This window comes from Pezoporus wallicus, unplaced genomic scaffold (genome assembly GCF_028554395.1).
Source record: "Pezoporus wallicus isolate ANWC-B61680 ecotype Strahan unplaced genomic scaffold, APGP_CSIRO_Pwel_v1 contig_6899, whole genome shotgun sequence".
Classification (NCBI taxonomy): Eukaryota; Metazoa; Chordata; class Aves; order Psittaciformes; family Psittacidae; genus Pezoporus; species Pezoporus wallicus.
Genome location: NW_026638613.1, coordinates 1,340,307 through 1,359,300, shown reverse-complemented (window position 1 = coordinate 1,359,300; position 18,994 = coordinate 1,340,307). Strand labels below are relative to the sequence as shown.

General features: G+C 37.8%; 1 protein-coding gene across 9 annotated transcripts in view; it reads left to right on the top strand.

Annotated features, from left to right (window-relative positions):
• NLGN1 (neuroligin 1) overlaps positions 1-18,422 on the top strand; it is a 475,678-nt gene extending 457,256 nt beyond the window's left edge. For 6 of the 9 annotated variants that reach the window (XM_057411582.1, XM_057411581.1, XM_057411584.1 and 3 more), the window contains 3 exons: positions 7,633-7,845; positions 12,423-13,212; positions 14,195-18,422. In XM_057411582.1, the coding sequence (XP_057267565.1) occupies positions 7,633-7,845; positions 12,423-13,212; positions 14,195-15,017 (1,826 nt within the window). In that variant the 3' untranslated portion in view covers positions 15,018-18,422. The remainder of the gene's footprint in view (positions 1-7,632; positions 7,846-12,422; positions 13,213-14,194) is intronic. The other 3 variants (XM_057411583.1, XM_057411587.1, XM_057411585.1) reach the window with 1 other exon arrangement.
• Positions 18,423-18,994: the final 572 nt, after the last annotated feature.

Sequence of the window (18,994 nt, the reverse complement as noted above, 5' to 3'; positions counted from 1 at the left end):
AAGGCTGTGCTGCCATCCAGCGAGACCTGGACAGGCTGGAGAGTTGGGCAGGGAGTAACTTGATGAAATATAACAAGGGAAAGTGTAGAGTCCTGCATCTGGGCAGGAACAACCCCAGGTTCCAGTATAGGTTGGGGAATGACCTGTTAGAGAGCAGTGTAGGGGAGAGGGACCTGGGGGTCCTAGTGGACGACAGGATGACCATGAGCCAACACTGTGCCCTTGTGGCTAAGAAGGCCAATGGCATCCTGGGGTGTATTAGAAGGGCGGTGGTTAGTAGGTCGAGAGAGGTCCTCCTTCCGCTCTACTCTGACCTGGTGAGACCGCATCTGGAGTACTGTGTCCAGTTCTGGGCCCCTCAGTTCAAGAAGGACAGGGAGCTGCTGGAGAGAGTCCAGCGCAGGGCAACTAAGATGATTAAGGGAGTGGAGCATCTCCCTTATGAGGAAAGACTGAGGGAGCTGGGTCTCTATAGTTTGGAGAAGAGGAGACTGAGGGGTGACCTTATCAGTGTCTATAAATATATAAAGGGGGAGTGTCACGAGGACGGAGCCAGGCTCTACTCAGTGGCAAACAATGATAGGACAAGGGGTAATGGGTACAAACTGGAACACAAGAGGTTCCACTTAAACTTGAGAAGAAACTTCTTCTCAGTGAGGGTGACGGAACACTGGAACAGGCTGCCCAATATTTAGGTTGTGGAGTCTCCTTCCCTGGAGACATTCAAAACCCGCCTGGACACATTCCTGTGTAACATTATCTAGGTGTTCCTGCTCCGGCAGGGGGATTGGACTAGATGATCTTTCGAGGTCCCTTCCAATCTCTAACATACTGTGATACTGTGAAAATGCTGGAATCATAGTAGAAAAAAAATATTTGTCTGAATGGCAAGCAGAAATCGTTACTCAGGCAGATAAACCTATAAAGCATTAAAATTTACCTTAACTCAAAATAGAGGGCTTGGTTGTGGCAAACGCTGCCTATTTTACTAACAGACATGTAACAGAGAAATGGTCCAAATGAGCTTAATAAATCTCTTTCTTAAACTCACAAAAGACCACATCCTCACTTCCATAATTCTATTAGAGTCTGCTCCTTTGGAGGAGATAAAAGTAAGAGATAACCTCTCCATTCAGAATTATAAAATAGCAATTATTCAGCTGATGATTGGAATATTTACAGTAGAAGGACTTAATTATGGAACAAAATTAACTCAATCTTACCTATTTTGAGAATAATGCAAAAATAAGCCTTTTTTTTTCAAATTTTTTTTTTGAATACCTAAAATAAATAATTTGCTTCAATTTTTCTCATGAGGAAAAGGTGGTGACATATGACAGCAGCGTTCTTGGTCAGATGGCAATCCAAGGATAATAAGAAGACAGCAACTGCAGAAAAAGATAATTTATTTTAATAAACTACCTGATACAGTTTAAAAACAGACAGGCTTTCAGCCGCACTGGCCCTTTTCAGCAACAGCAGGTTCCCCTCTGTGGCTCAAAATTGCTAGCTTAATATCTAGATAGAGTGACAGAAATGCATAGTAGTGTATGGAATCTATATTAATTACATACTGAAAACTCCTCTTGTGATAAAGACAAAACATATTGTTGCAATCTCTCTTTTAACCAAGTGATAAATAGGAATAAGTACTTGTACCCACAGACCTACAGAGAGGTATGCTGCTGTGTGTTAAAGTATTTCTCTGCAGGTGTTTGGTTAGATGAGTTTATCTGTATTGAGGCACTCCTCAAAAAAAAAACCAAAACAACAAACCCACAAACTGAAAAGAAAAACCTCAACTATTTTATCAGTCCTGTCTCTGATTTCATGACATTATGAGTGCTACTAAGCCATGCTGATATTACTGCATGGAAGAAAAAAGGCATGAACAGGTGGTGATATTAACAGGCTTCTTATGGTTCTGAAAAATGAGATAGAAATGTTTCATGTCATGAAAGTCAACATCAATCATCATCTATCTTGTGTAGATATGGAAGTCAGCCAATGTGGTTCTTGCTGAGGAGGCGTGAGATATTTCTTTAGCATCAGAGCTGTTGCTCTGGACACAAGTCATAATTTGTCTAATATAGATGAATGAGAAGAATATTCCTAATACATCCCTTTTTTTTTTTTTTTTTTTTTTTTAATAAACTGAAAGCTCCCCCTTCTGGCACATTCCCTGAATTGAATGCAAGGTTCCTGATGTCTGCTTTTAGCAACAGGAGACATTTCCTCTTTTGCTCTGTTTTTAAGATCCTTTTCACAACGATTCTTTAAGATTCTTGTAGGAATATATTTATAGTTTACCAAGGATTTCAGATTTCCCCATCAAGTGCTGGGACTTGATGTGAGCTCATTCCTGAGAAGGGGTTTGTCCTAAGGCTTTACCTGTAATTCTAATGTTAATTTTCCAGTCAAAGGCTTACTTGCTTCCCACTTAGCTGTGTATTATACAGAGTAAGGAAAACAAATTTCTCAGAAAGTTTGTGTTAGCATTTTTTTTTTCCTTCATAGAATCATAGTATCATAGAATAGTTAGGGCTGGGAAGGACCTTAAGATCATCTAGTTCCAACACCCCTGCCATGGGCAGGGACACTTCATACTAAACCATGTCATCCAAGGCTTCATCCAAGCTGGCCTTGAACACCACCAGGGATGGAGCATTCACAACCTCCCTGGGCAAACCCAGTCCAGTGCCTCACCACCCTAACAGGAAAGAATTTCTTCCTTAAATCCAATCTAAACTTCCCCTGTTTAAGTTTTAACCCATTACCCCTTGTCCTATCACTACAGTCCCTAATGAAGAGTCCCTCCCCAGCATCCCTATAGGCCCCCTTCAGATACTGGAAGGCTGCTACGAGGTCTCCACGCAGCCTTCTCTTCTCCAGGCTGAGCAGCTCCAACTTCCTCAGCCTGTCTTCATACAGGAGGTGCTCCAGTCCCCTGATCATCCTCGTGGCCCTTCTCTGGACTTGTTCCAACAGTTCCATGTCCTTTTTATGTTGAGGACACCAGAACTGCACACAATGCTCCAGGTGAGGTCTCACGAGAGCGGAGGTGCAGGATCACCTCCTTCAACCTGCTGGTCACTCTCCTTTTACACAGTATCACAGTATCACAGTATCACAGTATGTTAGAGATTGGAAGGGACCTCGGAAGATCATCTAGTCCAATCCCCCTGCCGGAGCAGGAACACCTAGATAATGTTACACAGGAATGCGTCCAGGCGGGTTTTGAATGTCTCCAGGGAAGGAGACTCCACAACCTCCCTGGGCAGCCTGTTCCAGTGTTCCGTCACCCTCATTGAGAAGAAGTTTCTTCTCAAGTTTAAGTGGAACCTCTTGTGTTCCAGTTTGTACCCATTACCCCTTGTCTTATAATTGTTTGCCACTGAGTAGAGCCTGGCTCCGTCCTCGTGACACTCCCCCTTTATATATTTATAGACACTGATAAGGTCACCCCTCAGTCTCCTCTTCTCCAAACTATAGAGACCCAGCTCCCTCAGTCTTTCCTCATAAGGGAGATGCTCCACTCCCTTAATCATCTTCGTTGCCCTGCGCTGGACTCTCTCCAGCAGCTCCCTGTCCTTCTTGAACTGAGGGGCCCAGAACTGGACACAATACTCCAGATGCGGTCTCACCAGGGCAAAGTAGAGGGGAAGGAGGACCTCTCTCGACCTACTAACCACCGCCCTTCTAATACACCCCAGGATGCCATTGGCCTTCTTAGCCACAAGGGCACAGTGTTGGCTCATGGTCATCCTGTCGTCCACTAGGACCCCCAGGTCCCGCTCCCCTACACTGCTCTCTAACAGGTCGTTCCCCAACCTATACTGGAAGCATATTTTGATGCAGCCCAGGATACAGTTGGCTTTCTGGGCTTTGAGCGCACACTGAAGCCGGCTCATGTTCATTTTCTCATTGACCAGCACCCCCAAGTCCTTCTCCGCAGGGCTGCTCTGAATCTCTTCTTTGCCCAGCCTGTAGCTGTGCCTGGGATTGCTCTGACCCAGGTGTAGGACCTTGCACTTGGCATGGTTAAACCTCATGAGGTTGGCATCAGCCCACCTCACAAGAGTGTTAAGGTCCCTCTGGATGGCATTCCTTCCCTCCAGCGTATCAACCGAACCACACAGCTTGGTGTCATTGGCAAACTTGCTGAGGGCACACTCAATCCCACTGTCCATGTCACTGACAAAGATGTTGAACAAGACCAGTCCCAACACCAGCCCCAACACCGATCCCTGAGGGACACCACTCATTATTGGTCTCCAGCCAGACATTGACCACAACTCTTTGCGTGCAGCCATCCAGCCAGTTCTTTATCCACCGAGTGGTCCATCCATCAAATTGATGTCTCTCCAATTTAGAGACAAGGATGTCATGCAGGACAGTGTCAAATGCTTTGCACAAGTCCAGGTAGATGACATCAACTGTTCTACCCCTGTCCATCAGTTCTGTAGCCCCATCACAGAAAGTGACCAAATTTATCAGGCAGGATTTCCCCTTAGTGAAGCCATGCTGGCTGTCACCAAGCACCTTGTTGATTTTCATGTGCCTTAGCATGCCTTCCAGGAGAATCTGCTCCAAGATTTTGGCAGGCACAGAGGTGAGACTGACTGGTCTGTAATTCCCCGGGTCGTCCATTTTCTCCTTCTTGAAAATGGGGGTTATATTTCCCTTTTTCCAGTAGTGGGAAAACTTCACCTGACTGCCATGATTTCTCAAATACGATGGACAGTGGCTCAGCAACTTCATTCGCCGGCTCTTTCAGGACCCACAGATGGATTTCATCAGGTCCCATGGACTTGTGTACGTTCAGGTTTTTAAGATGGTCTCAGACCAGATCCTCTCCTACAGTGGGCCAAAGGTCTTCATTCTCACAGTTCCTGTATCTGCCTTCCAAGTCTTGGGTGGTGCGGTCAGATCCTTTGCCTGTGAGGACCAAGGCAAAGAAGTCATTCAGAACCTCAGCCTTCTCGAAATCCAGGGTAGCCAGTTCTCCCAATAGCGATCACTATGTCTCAACTATACCCTAACATCTGTTTTCCTAATAAACCCCTTAGAGTCACTTTGAGAAATCTACAGGATCTTTCTGAATCAACACTGTAGCTCTGCAGAGAGCAGATCCTGCACAAGCTCAAGGAGTCTGCAAGCCAGGGAAAGGGGAAAAAACAAAGCAAGTCTAGGGCAAAGTTTTGGTAACTGCTGTACTGCTTTCATCTCATTTCTGCCTGTGTTTCCAGGACCACCAATGTCAATCATTCTTCTAATCCCTTAAATAAGTGCAGTCACTTATGTGCTTATTATGATGAACTGATTTGTCACTGATTTTTCACAGTCATATACTTATGCAAACATAGGGAAAGACTTTCCCAGCATGGGCAGCCACAGGATCATATAAATTCCTACATATTTCATACATATTCCTACGTATTTCATATTAATTCCTACACTTTAATTTTGTTACAGTCACTGGTACCATACCTTAACTTCAAGCATACTGATGAAGACAGTGAGAATGATTAGGAATCTTTCATTAATTTGTGATTAAAAGACGTATCTCTCTGTGTCCTTAAAACTATTTATGGGAAACAGCATTTTGCTGGAGTGTGAACACAGAAACCAATGCTTCTGTGTGGGAAGAATTAAACTGGGACCATCCTTTCACACAGGCATGCACACCAGTCACTCTGGCTACACAGAAGAAAATGAAGTAGAGTGAAGCAGAGTAAAATAACATTATATTAAGCCCAATTCAGTGATGAGCTCTAATAATAAAATGAGACTCAATTAATTATATTTTTTATTTCCTTTCTGGGTTTTCCATGAATATAAAAGTGGTATTTTCTTCTGTGGTAGTGATGCTACTTTGCTTTTTTTATGCAGTTAAGTAGTAAATGTGGCTTGTTTTAGTTGTAGAATAGCAGTTATTTTAAAGTCCGGTATCAGAGTAACGTTTTTTATGGCTACAGTGAATGAACTATGCCCATTAGACTTGATCCATTAGGTCTGGAAGTGGGAGAATTGCTGGCCTGGCACCTTATGCCACTTTTCTGTTCCCTCTCCATGGTAACAAAACTCAGGATTGACCTACACAAACAAAGCTGCTTGCCCTAAACAGAGCCCAGCTCAACTATGAAGGCAGCAAGGCCAGTTAGCTTTCACTGCAGTTTACAGTGAAGGTCTGCTAGTGTAAATGTCTATACATACAACAGAATACCAAATGTAAGCTTGCCATTAGAAGTCAAATCAACATATTAATAAAATAGCAAATTACATGTTCATTATATGCATGAATATAGGCACACAGATGCACCAAATCTGTATTCTTGTTAAATCCTCACTTTATATATGAATATGCACGTGTCTGTCTTTAGAAATGTCTCAGAAGCTGCTTTTATTATCATAACAAAACAGTAGGACTCCTCTGAGAGCCATTTGTCTGAAAAACTCCTGTAAACTTCTTTTGAGGAGGCTGGCTGCACTCAAGAGAGTTAAATCAGTAGAACTTTGATGAGACTAGAAGACCCACTAGTATCTAATTAATGTGGAAATAATTATTGTAATGGTTGCATTTCTCTACAAAGTATGTTCTGAAAAACAGTTGCACTGTCGATTTAGTGAGCATTAAATCGGTTTGATACACGTATGGAGGTGCTGGGCTATTTCATAATGCTGGTGTCGTTTAAACATTTGTTTATTAAGCTGAGAAAATTGGAAATGTCAACAAGTGTGATCCAAAAGCAAGAAAGCAAAGCAATGTCTTTTATCAACAGAGATTTTCTTCAAAGGTTTTATTGTCCACCTTTAGAGTCAGTAGGCTCTAATGACAAAAGTAACAGCAATACTACAAGGGTACTGCTGGAAGTATAAAATAGTCGTTCCTGCGCATGACAAGTTCCGCCATTTTTTTTTTTCAGTATGAATAAAACAGACTGATTCTTCCACTCTCTGGATTACCCCTGAGCTCTTATCTTTTGAAGTTGAGAGTCATATAAACAGCTTAAATTGTCTTTATCCATTTAATGTAGATTCAGTTAACTCAGGTTAATGACTATGAGACAGAGCTCAGGGAGCTGAGAGCTGCTCACATTCAACCCAGCTTATCTCGTGACATAAGCTGCATTTTGGGGGAAGAAAAAAGGAAAAGAGTGTGTTGCTGGGACATACCCTAACACAGTTTACAGAGAAGCTTTCCCTCTCAGGCAAGCACAAAGCTCATGGCTGCTTCTAAGTATGAAAGTGCAATACAGAGATGACCAAATCACTTGCAAAATGACGCACCATGTCTATTTGCTAAACCTTTACTCTTAAACTTGGTACAATCAGAATGAATTCTTTGGGAGTAATACATTGTGACCTGTTAAGACTTAGAGGAGTATTTTGCCTGGGGTGTATCTTCATCTTTCTTACATTCATATATATGTGATGGCCAGAAGTGTGAATACCAAATAATTTGTTTCAGGAAGAGTGAAAAATTGCAAATTATTGTCCAATGAATGTGGAAAATTATATAGTTGTATAATATTTAATGGCATATGTATTTGAAATCTTACTTAGAAGATTGCAACAGGATTACTCAGAAGTGCACTTGCTAACCTTTTCCTTTTTCATTTATGTTCACAGGATTTTTGAGCACTGGGGACCAAGCAGCAAAAGGAAATTATGGCCTCCTTGATCTAATACAAGCTTTGCGATGGACTAGTGAAAATATTGGGTTCTTTGGTGGTGACCCATTAAGAATAACTGTTTTTGGATCTGGTGCAGGCGGTTCATGCGTCAATCTGTTGACATTATCCCATTATTCTGAAGGTAACCGTTGGAGCAATTCAACCAAAGGTATTATGCAGGTTGCAAATTTTGACAATTTTGGTGTCTGCATGCCGTCACCATTAGTATTATGTGATGTTCTGTATATTCTCTATGTTCCTATGAACTACTGAGTTCAGCTCAATATTAAGCAAACTTTTTAAAGGCTGTACAAACTGTCTTCTCCCTCAGCTCTTCTATGCATGTTTAAATTTTGGGTCACATTCTTCTTTTTCCTATGGAGCTTTGTGGAAACTCTTTTATAGCGGACTCCTGAACAGCATTTTCTTGGTGCATCATTTTGGTCTCGTTTCTTTCCTATGTAAGGGTGTCCTTTTAGGAAAAGCAGTCAGTCATTATCACTGTAGATGAGGTAATCTATATTCTGACAGTCATGAAAGGCATGTTTAGTTTGTCATGAGGAGCAGAATTTAAAGAAAATTAAAATGACACAGCTTCTTTTCTCAGGCTAACAGCTAAAATGCTTAAAACTATTATTTTGCGTGAAGGAAACAAATACCTAGTTCAGAAATCTTTTGTCTGAAACTGCATGAACTTCACTTGCTGTCATCTAATAAAAGAATGGTTGAATGTTTTGCATGCATGATCCAAAATTGTCAAAGCATCCAAGTTGCAAATGGATTTTTTTCTATATGTTTTTTTCCCTATTCCATAACTAACAGCTTTTCTCTCTAGTTGAGGCAGACAGCAGGGAATTAAAACCATGCTGTTTGAGGCATCCAATTTTTTCCCTATGATTTTTGCACCACAGTTCCACAGAGTTTCTCTCATTTGCATGGCTATTGCTTATTGATCATATTACATTTGTCTCAATGTTTTCACACATTTTTATCTGTATTGTTTAGTTTTACCAGGACATCACACTGTGCCCTGTGCATGCAATCCTCCACTAATTGATATTTCTGTATCTCCATGGGGGACTAATTGGCCAGTCGTAAAAAAATAATTCTACTGACGTTAAAAGAGCTTCATTTACCCAAAGTCATGATGCAGACCCCACTGCGGTCAATAGAAGTGATAGACTCTTTAGATCAGGCCTTTATACTATCTTAAATTATAGAAAAATACAGCTTTTACAAGAAAAATCTAGTGGAAAATAGATTCTGGTTTAAATTTTAGACTATTTCCACAATTTGATTTTTAATGTAATCTGTTTCCCATAACTACCTGCCCTTAAATAGGACATATTTATAAACTGGCCTGTAAGAACAAGATGTAAGCGTTACCTGATTATACTGTAATCTGAGGGTCACACTGCACCATCTTTTTTCATCAGAACTCACAAAAATAACTTTTGTCATAGAGTATTTAGCTTAAGGTTGAGTGAGGAGGCCTGATTTATTCTCCCCTGATTCTCACTTGATCTTAATCTCGATCTTCTTGATGTAACAGGACATTAATGTGAATTTACAAGATCTGGATAGTCTTATGTTGCCTCTTATCAGCAAATTTTCCCCTGTCATGTTCTAACACATGGCCAAATTCTGCCAGGAGCAGAATTGGTTTGGGAAAATGCAGTAATCTTTCAACATAGCAGATCAAAAGATTCAGGAGAAGACTGGAGAGGACTTAAGAATGTATACTTAAAATCCAATTGTGAAAGTAAAGTTCTGAGGTTTTCTTCTATAAGAAAGCAAAACCATGCTTTACTGAAATTTGTATTAAACAGAACAATGTGCCACACCCCATGTATGTTATGTTGCATTTCAGGATGGTTAGACCTGCCATTGAAAAAAAGATACTGAAATCAAAATTGGTCAACTTCAAGAAAGAAACGTTATTTCAAGTTTTCAAACCTTTTCAAATATCTTAGCATTTTCAAAAAAAACCCTTTTGTTTTATGTTTTAACCAATTTCTTTATAAGCTGTAAATTCAGATGCTCTCTTTGCTTCCTTACTTCCTTTTGAAAGAATCTCTTGGTAGTTGAGAGGAAGCATTCAGCCTATTTCAAGATAGTGCTGTTCATAGTGCCCATCTGCAAGTGGGCAGAAAAGCACCCATCTTCAGAAAGTGCTCTGAAAATGTGGATGAATATATGCAAATTATTATTACTTACTTTGGTGAGGCTTTGAATAGAAGTCAAAAGCAATATGGGCCATTGAACATTTAAATCTTCCCGTCAGTCTGAAGCCCATAAGCTATAATAATCATACACATTTTCAGATAAAAATGTAGTTCTCCATCCTGTGTGGTTCCAATTTCTGCCAAGAATTATGTGACAGAAATAAAATAATTTTTCATACTATTGCTCATTTTTCACCAAATGGTTTAAGAGGAGGAATATTTCCATAAGAAGTCTTAAGCAGATGGAGGGATGTTGAGTTTCATTTCCTATGATAACTTTAGGGCCAGAGGACTTGACCATTTTTACTTATTCCAGCGTTTAACGTTTATGTAGCACTTTGTAAGTCATAGTGTTTATATCAGCATTTTCTTAATATGTAGCTTACACTTTCCGTCCTTGTTCAGAGATATTTAATAAAGCAATAAAAATAGATTTACACAATATGCAAAAAAGAAACTTATGAAGTATCGTGAAATACATCTTTGTGAAAATTTGGTTTTGTCATTTAGTTACGTTTATTACAAAGCCTGGATCCTCTGCATAATTCCACTGACTTTGAGCTGATTTATACTAGCTCAGTATCTGACCTTATAAACATGCAAATATATTTTTACCTGCTTTATAGCTCAAGTTCTTTCTTATTTTTTTTTACCCATAGCTTGCAATGAAATAATATCTTGGATATGACTTCTCATAAATTTAAGGAGAGGCTTGAGATTACATATTTCAATATATTTCAGTACACCTATCTGATTTTAAGACTTTTGGATTTGGACCTAATACAGTCTATAATGATTTTAAAAATCCTCAGAAGCTTGTACAATGTTTTTTGCCAGCAACTGATTCTAACTAACTTCTGAGGTGTGGTGCTGCAAAGGCATGTCTCTGACTTCATTTAGAGACTACAGAAGTTTTTTATCAATACTAATAAGTTACGTATCAAAGTAAATGCTATCATCTTTTGCATTACTGGAATAAAAGTCTGAGGTAAGGTGAGCGCCTTAATGCCAGTTCCTTTAGTGAGAGCATCCAGCTATTTATTCATTAAGCATTGGACTGAAGATACATTCTTAGCAAGATTTAGTGAGGCCAGATGTCATTTCCAGTCCCTAAGCAACTACACCAAAGTCAGTGGAATTACTCCAGGTGCCTATCAGCATAAGTAAAACCAAATTTTGACCCGTGTATCTTAAATCAGCATAACTTACCTATGCGATAGACCATTTTGTATTACCCACAGTGAGATACAGGAGATAAGGTTCAGTATAAAATATTTTACAGTAATTAGTGCAAAAGATGTGCTACTGAAATGAACTGCATGAGGTTCTATACAAAAGCAAAAAAAAATGAGAAAGATGACAGTTACCTGAATATGGTCTGATTTTCTGACATTAGAGAGCATTCTTTTGTGCAAGGTTCAGATTAAATATCTCTTTAAGAACTGGAATTACTCTCCCCAAAGGGAGCAGGAAAAGGCAAAGCCCCAACACAAAGGGAGCATAAGAAGTGCCAGGACAAGGGTGGAGTTTTGACTGCATTAATGTTTAAAGCAAAAAACTCAGATTGATTCACTGACTAAAGGGAGTGAGGCCTTCATCCATGATATGCTCAAAAATGCTTACAGCAGGGAGAGGGAAATGTCAATTTAAACATATTTTGTTATTTATGTGAGTAGAATTCTTGGTCCAGAATGCTAGTTAAATCAGCATAAATTCAAATTAATTGCACTGAAGTCTGGGATTTGCTGCGAGTTTATAGGCAGTGCCAGATCTTTCTCTCTCTCCCCTAAATGAATATCTGAACATATGTTTAAATCTCTGAATTACAAGGCTAAGTAGTATAAAATATATAATATCCCTTTTTATGTAAGTGTGATGACTGTAAACCTTTACGAAAAAAAACTTTATGAGAAAGCATCTTGACTTAGACGCTTATAAATTTAATAGCTGCCTTGTACCTTCTTATCTGTTACTCCAGAATATAAACTTTTGCTATGATATACAATTCAAAAGCACTGTACCTCTCAAACCAAGTTTAATCCCAACAAAATCATAAAAAAAAAAAACAGTAATTGGCTTTATTTGGCACCCAGTTGTATGCACACATATTGCTGCTGGTTGGACAATACCCAGAAATTAAGTCCATTTCAGAAACATGTTGGCTTTTCCTCCAACCTATAAATTGCTTTAACTTTTGCAATTTCTTTCAAGCTAATAGTGTTATCCTACGTAAGGTAATGCCACTTCTTTTTCTTCTTGAGTTTCTTTTGAATATCTGTTCCTCAGCTGGACTACATTGAGGTAGAATAATTTGCTTCAATTTCTACACATACTGCATTTATTTTGTATATATTACCTGTAGGTACAATGACAGTCAGATCTCACCATCTTGTGTATTTAAGGTCTATTAACTATATCTTCTGGTAAAGTTCTCTATTGTTTCAAAGAACTCCTTTGAATCTTTCAAGTATGTAGCTGTTTCAAGGTCACTTCAGTAGTTTTCAAATATTTCTCCCCACAGGTCTCTTTCAGAGAGCAATAGCTCAAAGTGGAACAGCTCTCTCCAGCTGGGCAGTTAGTTTTCAGCCTGCAAAATATGCCAGGATGTTGGCTACAAAAGTTGGTTGCAACATGTCAGACACTGTAGAATTGGTAGAATGTCTACAGAAGAAGCCTTACAGAGAACTTGTCGACCAGGACATTCAACCAGCAAGATACCATATAGCCTTTGGACCAGTAATTGATGGCGATGTGATACCAGATGATCCTCAGATATTGATGGAACAAGGAGAGTTCCTCAATTATGACATCATGTTGGGAGTTAACCAAGGAGAAGGGTTAAAATTTGTTGAAAATATTGTGGATAGTGAAGATGGCATATCGGCTAGTGATTTTGACTTTGCTGTTTCTAATTTTGTCGATAACTTATATGGATACCCTGAAGGCAAAGATATATTGAGGGAAACTATTAAATTTATGTACACAGACTGGGCAGATCGACACAATCCAGAGACCAGAAGGAAAACGCTGCTGGCTTTGTTTACTGATCACCAGTGGGTTGCACCAGCAGTGGCTACAGCAGATCTTCACTCAAATTTTGGATCGCCTACGTATTTCTATGCCTTCTACCATCATTGCCAGACAGATCAGGTACCTGCATGGGCAGATGCAGCCCATGGAGATGAGGTTCCTTACGTACTAGGAATCCCCATGATTGGTCCTACTGAATTATTTCCTTGTAATTTCTCCAAAAATGATGTCATGCTAAGTGCAGTGGTGATGACATATTGGACAAACTTTGCAAAAACTGGGTGAGTACCAAATAACGAATAGTCTTGTATACTCAGGATATAAAGATGCAGTGCTTTCACTTGGTTACCTCCCTTGGGAATGCCTCTGTACTTGCAGAATGAATAAGAGACTAAGAATTGGGTGGGATAATTATGTTTATTGTAATGTCACTCAGCTCACTTACACATTCTAGCAAAATGAGGGAAAAATAACTTTGAGAACTTTCTCTGTGTTAAAAAAAAAAATACTTTGAACACGAAAAATAGTTAAGGTACCCCCAGAACAGTCCAAAACTAAGCATTTAACGTGTATAATTAAAAATGGTTACATTAGTAACTTTTACCCCTGCACTGATAATATTTTCATTCCATGAGACAGAAAATTACATAAATATAGCATCAAATATATTACAGCTTATTTTAATAATGTTTTGTGGTTTAAATTTACAATTCTGACCATAAAATATGTGACTTTAGAATTGCAAAGTTTTGTCATTTTCATTAATTCTTCTTTCACTGGTATTTCAAAACACTTTCCTACCTTCAACTGTTGGACTTCTAAGTCACTTTGTATTATGCTGAGCTATGCCCTGCCATGGTCTTTCACCTCATGGCCACAGAACCTCGTATGAACTGAAATGCTGAGCTTCGTGTTGCTAAAATAGGAAAGCAAAGCTTAATGTACTCGCATGCTGGTCTCTCAGACATTTGTCCCCATTACCACATTACTGGCAATCTATCCTCAGCAGCAAGAAACATTCAGGGTGAGAGATACCAGCCTTTTGGAGAACTAGGGAAGTCTCTGAAGGCTATGTAAAAGAAGGGTTCATTTGCATAATGTGTTTCTAATCAAGATTATTAAGGCCTCTAATTTTAGGAAATCGCATTCTGCTCTGTCCAAAGGCAGACTTAAATATTAAGTATGAAATCTTAATTATGTTAATTTTATAATTCCTTTTGAAATATTTTGTAACATTGGAGATTTTTTTATTTTTTTTTTTAGTGACCCAAATCAACCAGTACCACAGGATACAAAATTCATCCATACAAAACCAAATCGTTTTGAAGAAGTAGCATGGACCAGATATTCTCAGAAAGACCAACTGTATCTTCACATTGGACTAAAGCCAAGAGTTAAAGAACATTATAGGGCCAACAAAGTGAACCTTTGGTTGGAACTGGTACCTCATCTGCACAATCTTAATGACATTTCACAGTATACCTCTACCACAACTAAAGTGCCGTCAACTGATAATACGTTCAGACCAACAAGGAAAAATTCTGTTTCTGTTACTTCAGCCTTTCCTACAGCCAAACAAGATGATCCCAAACAACAACCAAGCCCATTTTCAGTGGATCAAAGGGACTATTCAACAGAATTGAGTGTTACTATTGCAGTTGGTGCATCTTTGCTGTTCCTGAACATTTTGGCCTTTGCAGCATTGTACTACAAAAAAGACAAGCGGAGACATGATGTTCATAGGCGATGTAGCCCACAACGTTCTACTACCAATGATCTTACCCATGCACAAGAAGAGGAGATAATGTCCCTCCAAATGAAGCACACTGACTTGGATCATGAATGTGAGTCCATCCATCCACATGAGGTGGTTCTTAGGACCGCCTGTCCCCCAGACTACACGCTAGCTATGAGAAGGTCTCCTGATGATATTCCCCTAATGACACCTAACACCATCACAATGATCCCCAACACTATACCAGGGATTCAACCCCTACACACATTCAATACATTTACTGGAGGACAGAACAATACTCTGCCCCATCCTCATCCCCATCCCCATTCACACTCAACAACCAGGGTATAGCCAGACAAGACGAAACAAACTTTATTTTTTGATGGATTACAGTAGGTGATATAACTGAAGATTACTTGGCTTTCAACCTACAAGACTCTTACTATTTAAATATGGAGGAATAATATGTGAATATACATATCAAGAACTTTTGGGGTTTTGCAAAAGTGAATTGTACATATAACAAATGAACTTAAGAAAGAAAGAAAACAAAATAACAAAAAAAAAACCAAACCAAACAACTGTTTGCAATTGCTTGAAGCAGTTGTCCTGAATGATATTTTCATTCACATTCAAGTATTAATTTTTTGAAGATTTAAGTTACATAATGGAATTAGGCATGTGCAACACAAACAGGAAAGAAATATGACTGAAAATTTTAAAAATCTATAAATATGCACAAGGGACACACTAATGGAATGTCAGATAATTTTCACCAATTTTTATTTGGACGTGTTTTCTTGTGTAGACCATATTTACATATTTGAATAAGTACACAAAGCACCAATGCTGTTAAGGCCTTAGAAAGGGGCTCATGCTGAAATCTGCCAGTCTAAGAAGTTTTATAGCCTGGCAGGTACAACATTATCACATAAGTGCTGTCAGTATAAAAGTTGTGGGAATAAAGGAAACTGGATATTTTTAGCACGATGTGCATGATAATTTATATGCTTGGTGGCTGTGCTGCTGATTAAACCGTAATTAAAATTCTTCTCATCCCATTTGGAGTTTTTAATAGAAGCTTTCTTCATCAATTGGAATAACCTAAAGAAGTTTTTTAAAGGGGCAAAAGTAATTACAGTAAAATGTTTCATGATGGCTTCAGAAACAGAAGGAATTGCAACAGTTCTTCAAGGTATATACAGCATTTTAGATATACAGGGGTGAACCCTCACTGATAGGAATCCCAGACAAAAAAAGTCTCTGTTATTTATGTTCTTTTTCCTTTCCATCTAAATAATTCCTAACTTTAACATAACTATAATTTTCATGGAATATCTTTTGATGAAGGATTTATGATTTGCTATGATTTAATTACAATATATTTAGTTCAAATTGTTGAAGTGTGTCCAAAAATTTAATTGCAATGATATTTTGCAATACAGAAATGCCCCAGTGTTACCACTTTGATTACACCTTTCAGCTTATTGTTTAAACTCATGTTGCATGTTAAAAAGTTTACTTGCAATACGTTAATTGCTATACATTAGCTTTGCCATTCAAATGAATTCTCTAGACCAGATGGCAACAGTGTAGAAAAAGAGTATATGTAAGAATGGGGAGAGAGCCAACAACTTGAAATTTTAAAATCTGAATACTACATATGTTTGTGTGATTTGAAATGAATGTTCTAAAATAACAAGAAATTTTTCATTCCCCTGTTGCTTTCCAGTTATTATATATCATGGTCCTTTCAAAATGTTTGTATATGTAATCAGATGTACATTTATATAAAAGAAATAATTGAGATGGACTTAAGAGCACATCCCTGATAAATACTTTCTCTCTTATCTGTACTATATTTCTATTAGACTAAAGTTATGTGATTTTTTTTTACATTTTTTCAAATTACTAGCAATTTTGATAGTTTGTAAGATAATGCGAAGAACTTTCTCTGACAAACTAACTGCAGTAACAGAAACATTTCTTTTCAGTTACTCTTTTTCAAGAATGAAAGCTTATTACACACGAAAATTGTATACTACTTGATGGAAAATTACTTTGTACTTCTTGGCCATATTACTGGTCACTGAGTGAAATAAAGATAATCTGGATAACGAATATTATTCCAATGCTAAGAGACCTGATCTTTGCTCATTAAAGAGCTAAAATGTTTATTGCTGTTTTGTCATTTTTTAATGAAGTAATGGTAACTGTCTCAAATAAAGAGTAATATCTTAAGACCAGTCTGGTTTTTGAAGACATAAACATGCTTTCTACAACTAATACAACTGCATATTTATGGGCCAGTCCCAGCTATGATCATTTCTTACAAAAGTACTGACATTGTGACTGTATGATGTAATAGTATTACACACGTCTCCCCTAGTCCTCAGGAATAAGTTAAAAACACAAATACCAACACCAAAAATAATCCAAGGAACAGGCCTAATTGAAATAAATCTGCAGTATTCCATGATGGACAAAAAAATCACCTGGGTTTTATTTGGTTGACTGAAGCTTCATAAACAATTGCTAGGAGGTTCAAAGCATGTTTGCTAACTCCAAGCACAGATGTTAAAATTGAAGCTGAAAGCAAAATAAAGTACTACAATTTCAGTCATTTTATTTAGCTATTAAAAAAAGACCAAAACAAACAATCGATGTATTTCATTAGTGCTTATTACAGTCCCCAGTTTTAAATTAAGGTCTTTTGGTAGAAGCATAAAAAGTAGTCTTCAAAATCCAGGATGGTCTATGTGCAATTTCTGCCTGATGTGGTTGTGCTTTTAGACTGTGACCTGCCAATGTAAACCAATAAAAAAAATTGTCTGCCATCTGATAATTATTGTTTAATAGGAAGATTGTATTTTGCTATGTTGATGAAACAAAACAAAAAAACACACAAAAATACTGATGGCCATAAAACATGATATTCATGAAATATGATTTTATGTGCTTTTCTTAACTTTATCAAAACCAAAATAACTCTTTACTATAGTTTATTGTGGCCATATACCTATATATCTCTCTATATACAGTATCTGGTAATTGTTTACTTTTATTAGTTACAAAATAAATGATTTAGGTAAACCAAGCATGACACTACACTTTATTTCTGTCAGCCAGCAGTATTTAATATGTGAAAGATGGAGGCAGTAATGCAAATTTAATCATGCCTGTTTGGGGGGAAAAAAAAAAAAGGCCATTCCTGTGATACAGATACTGTGAATGATATTTTAGTGGCTACTTTATAATAACATTACAGCAGCTGGCTTTCCAAAAGTAAGATGGTGTCCCCCATTTTACTATAGCATTAAGAAAGAGCAAGAGGTGTTTTAAAGCTGAAACAAAATTAAAATATAGGAAGTGGGTTTGGAATATCTTCATTATGCTTCATTGAATATCAGTTTGTTCTTTTAAAAATACTTACTGTTTGATTTATTTTCCACAGTAGCCTATAGGAAAGCAAAACTGAGTGTGATATTTAATTTCTTGTATCATCCTTGGACCAGATTTCCAATAAAATTAGGAAACCAGTCAGTCTTTGTAAGTTCAGTAAAAATATAAAAAGCCTGCATTTATTGCTTTCACACTTTTGTAAATATGTTTGCGGACCTTTTTAAGAAAATGTATTCTACCATTTTGAGAAAAAAAATAACAATGGAATCATTGTCTCATTTAGCTATTAAAATTACAGGCAATATAATGTGCTGTGCTGACATTTCTAGGAGAAATAAAGCAGATAAAACCACATTTTGCTCGATGGTATTTCAGTTGGCTATAGCTGGTATTCTCCATCCACCAAAGACTTGAAAGGCATGCATGAACTACCGGAATACAGTGGTCCATAAGAAAATTGAATTATATTTTTCCTTGTCTGTATTAAACATGGATTCCTGTGTCACAAGACTTTAATAATTGGATATTTTGGTTATTGAAGCACCCTGAAAAACAGATGAATAAAGATCTAACAAATGAATATTACAGCTTTAAAGACACCACTGCACTGAAAATGCTGGAATTTCTGTTGCCAACTTCGTTAGAGATGAAACAGTTGACCTTATAGGAAGCTGACAAACATCATGGAATTCCTTTGATGTTTGTAAGTTGTTGGGTTTTTTTTCTTTTCCTGTGATGTTAGTTTAAAATATTGGCCTTTTTCCTCCCTTTTTCTAGTAATGAACTGTTACAGATGATCACTTTTTAATGTAAGCAAACATTAGATAATTTAATTATTATTGAGAAAATGTGCTCCCAAATAAATTAGGTTAATGAGAAACTCCCTGCAGAGGTTTTGTTATTTTTCATTCAGAGCTCTTGTCAAA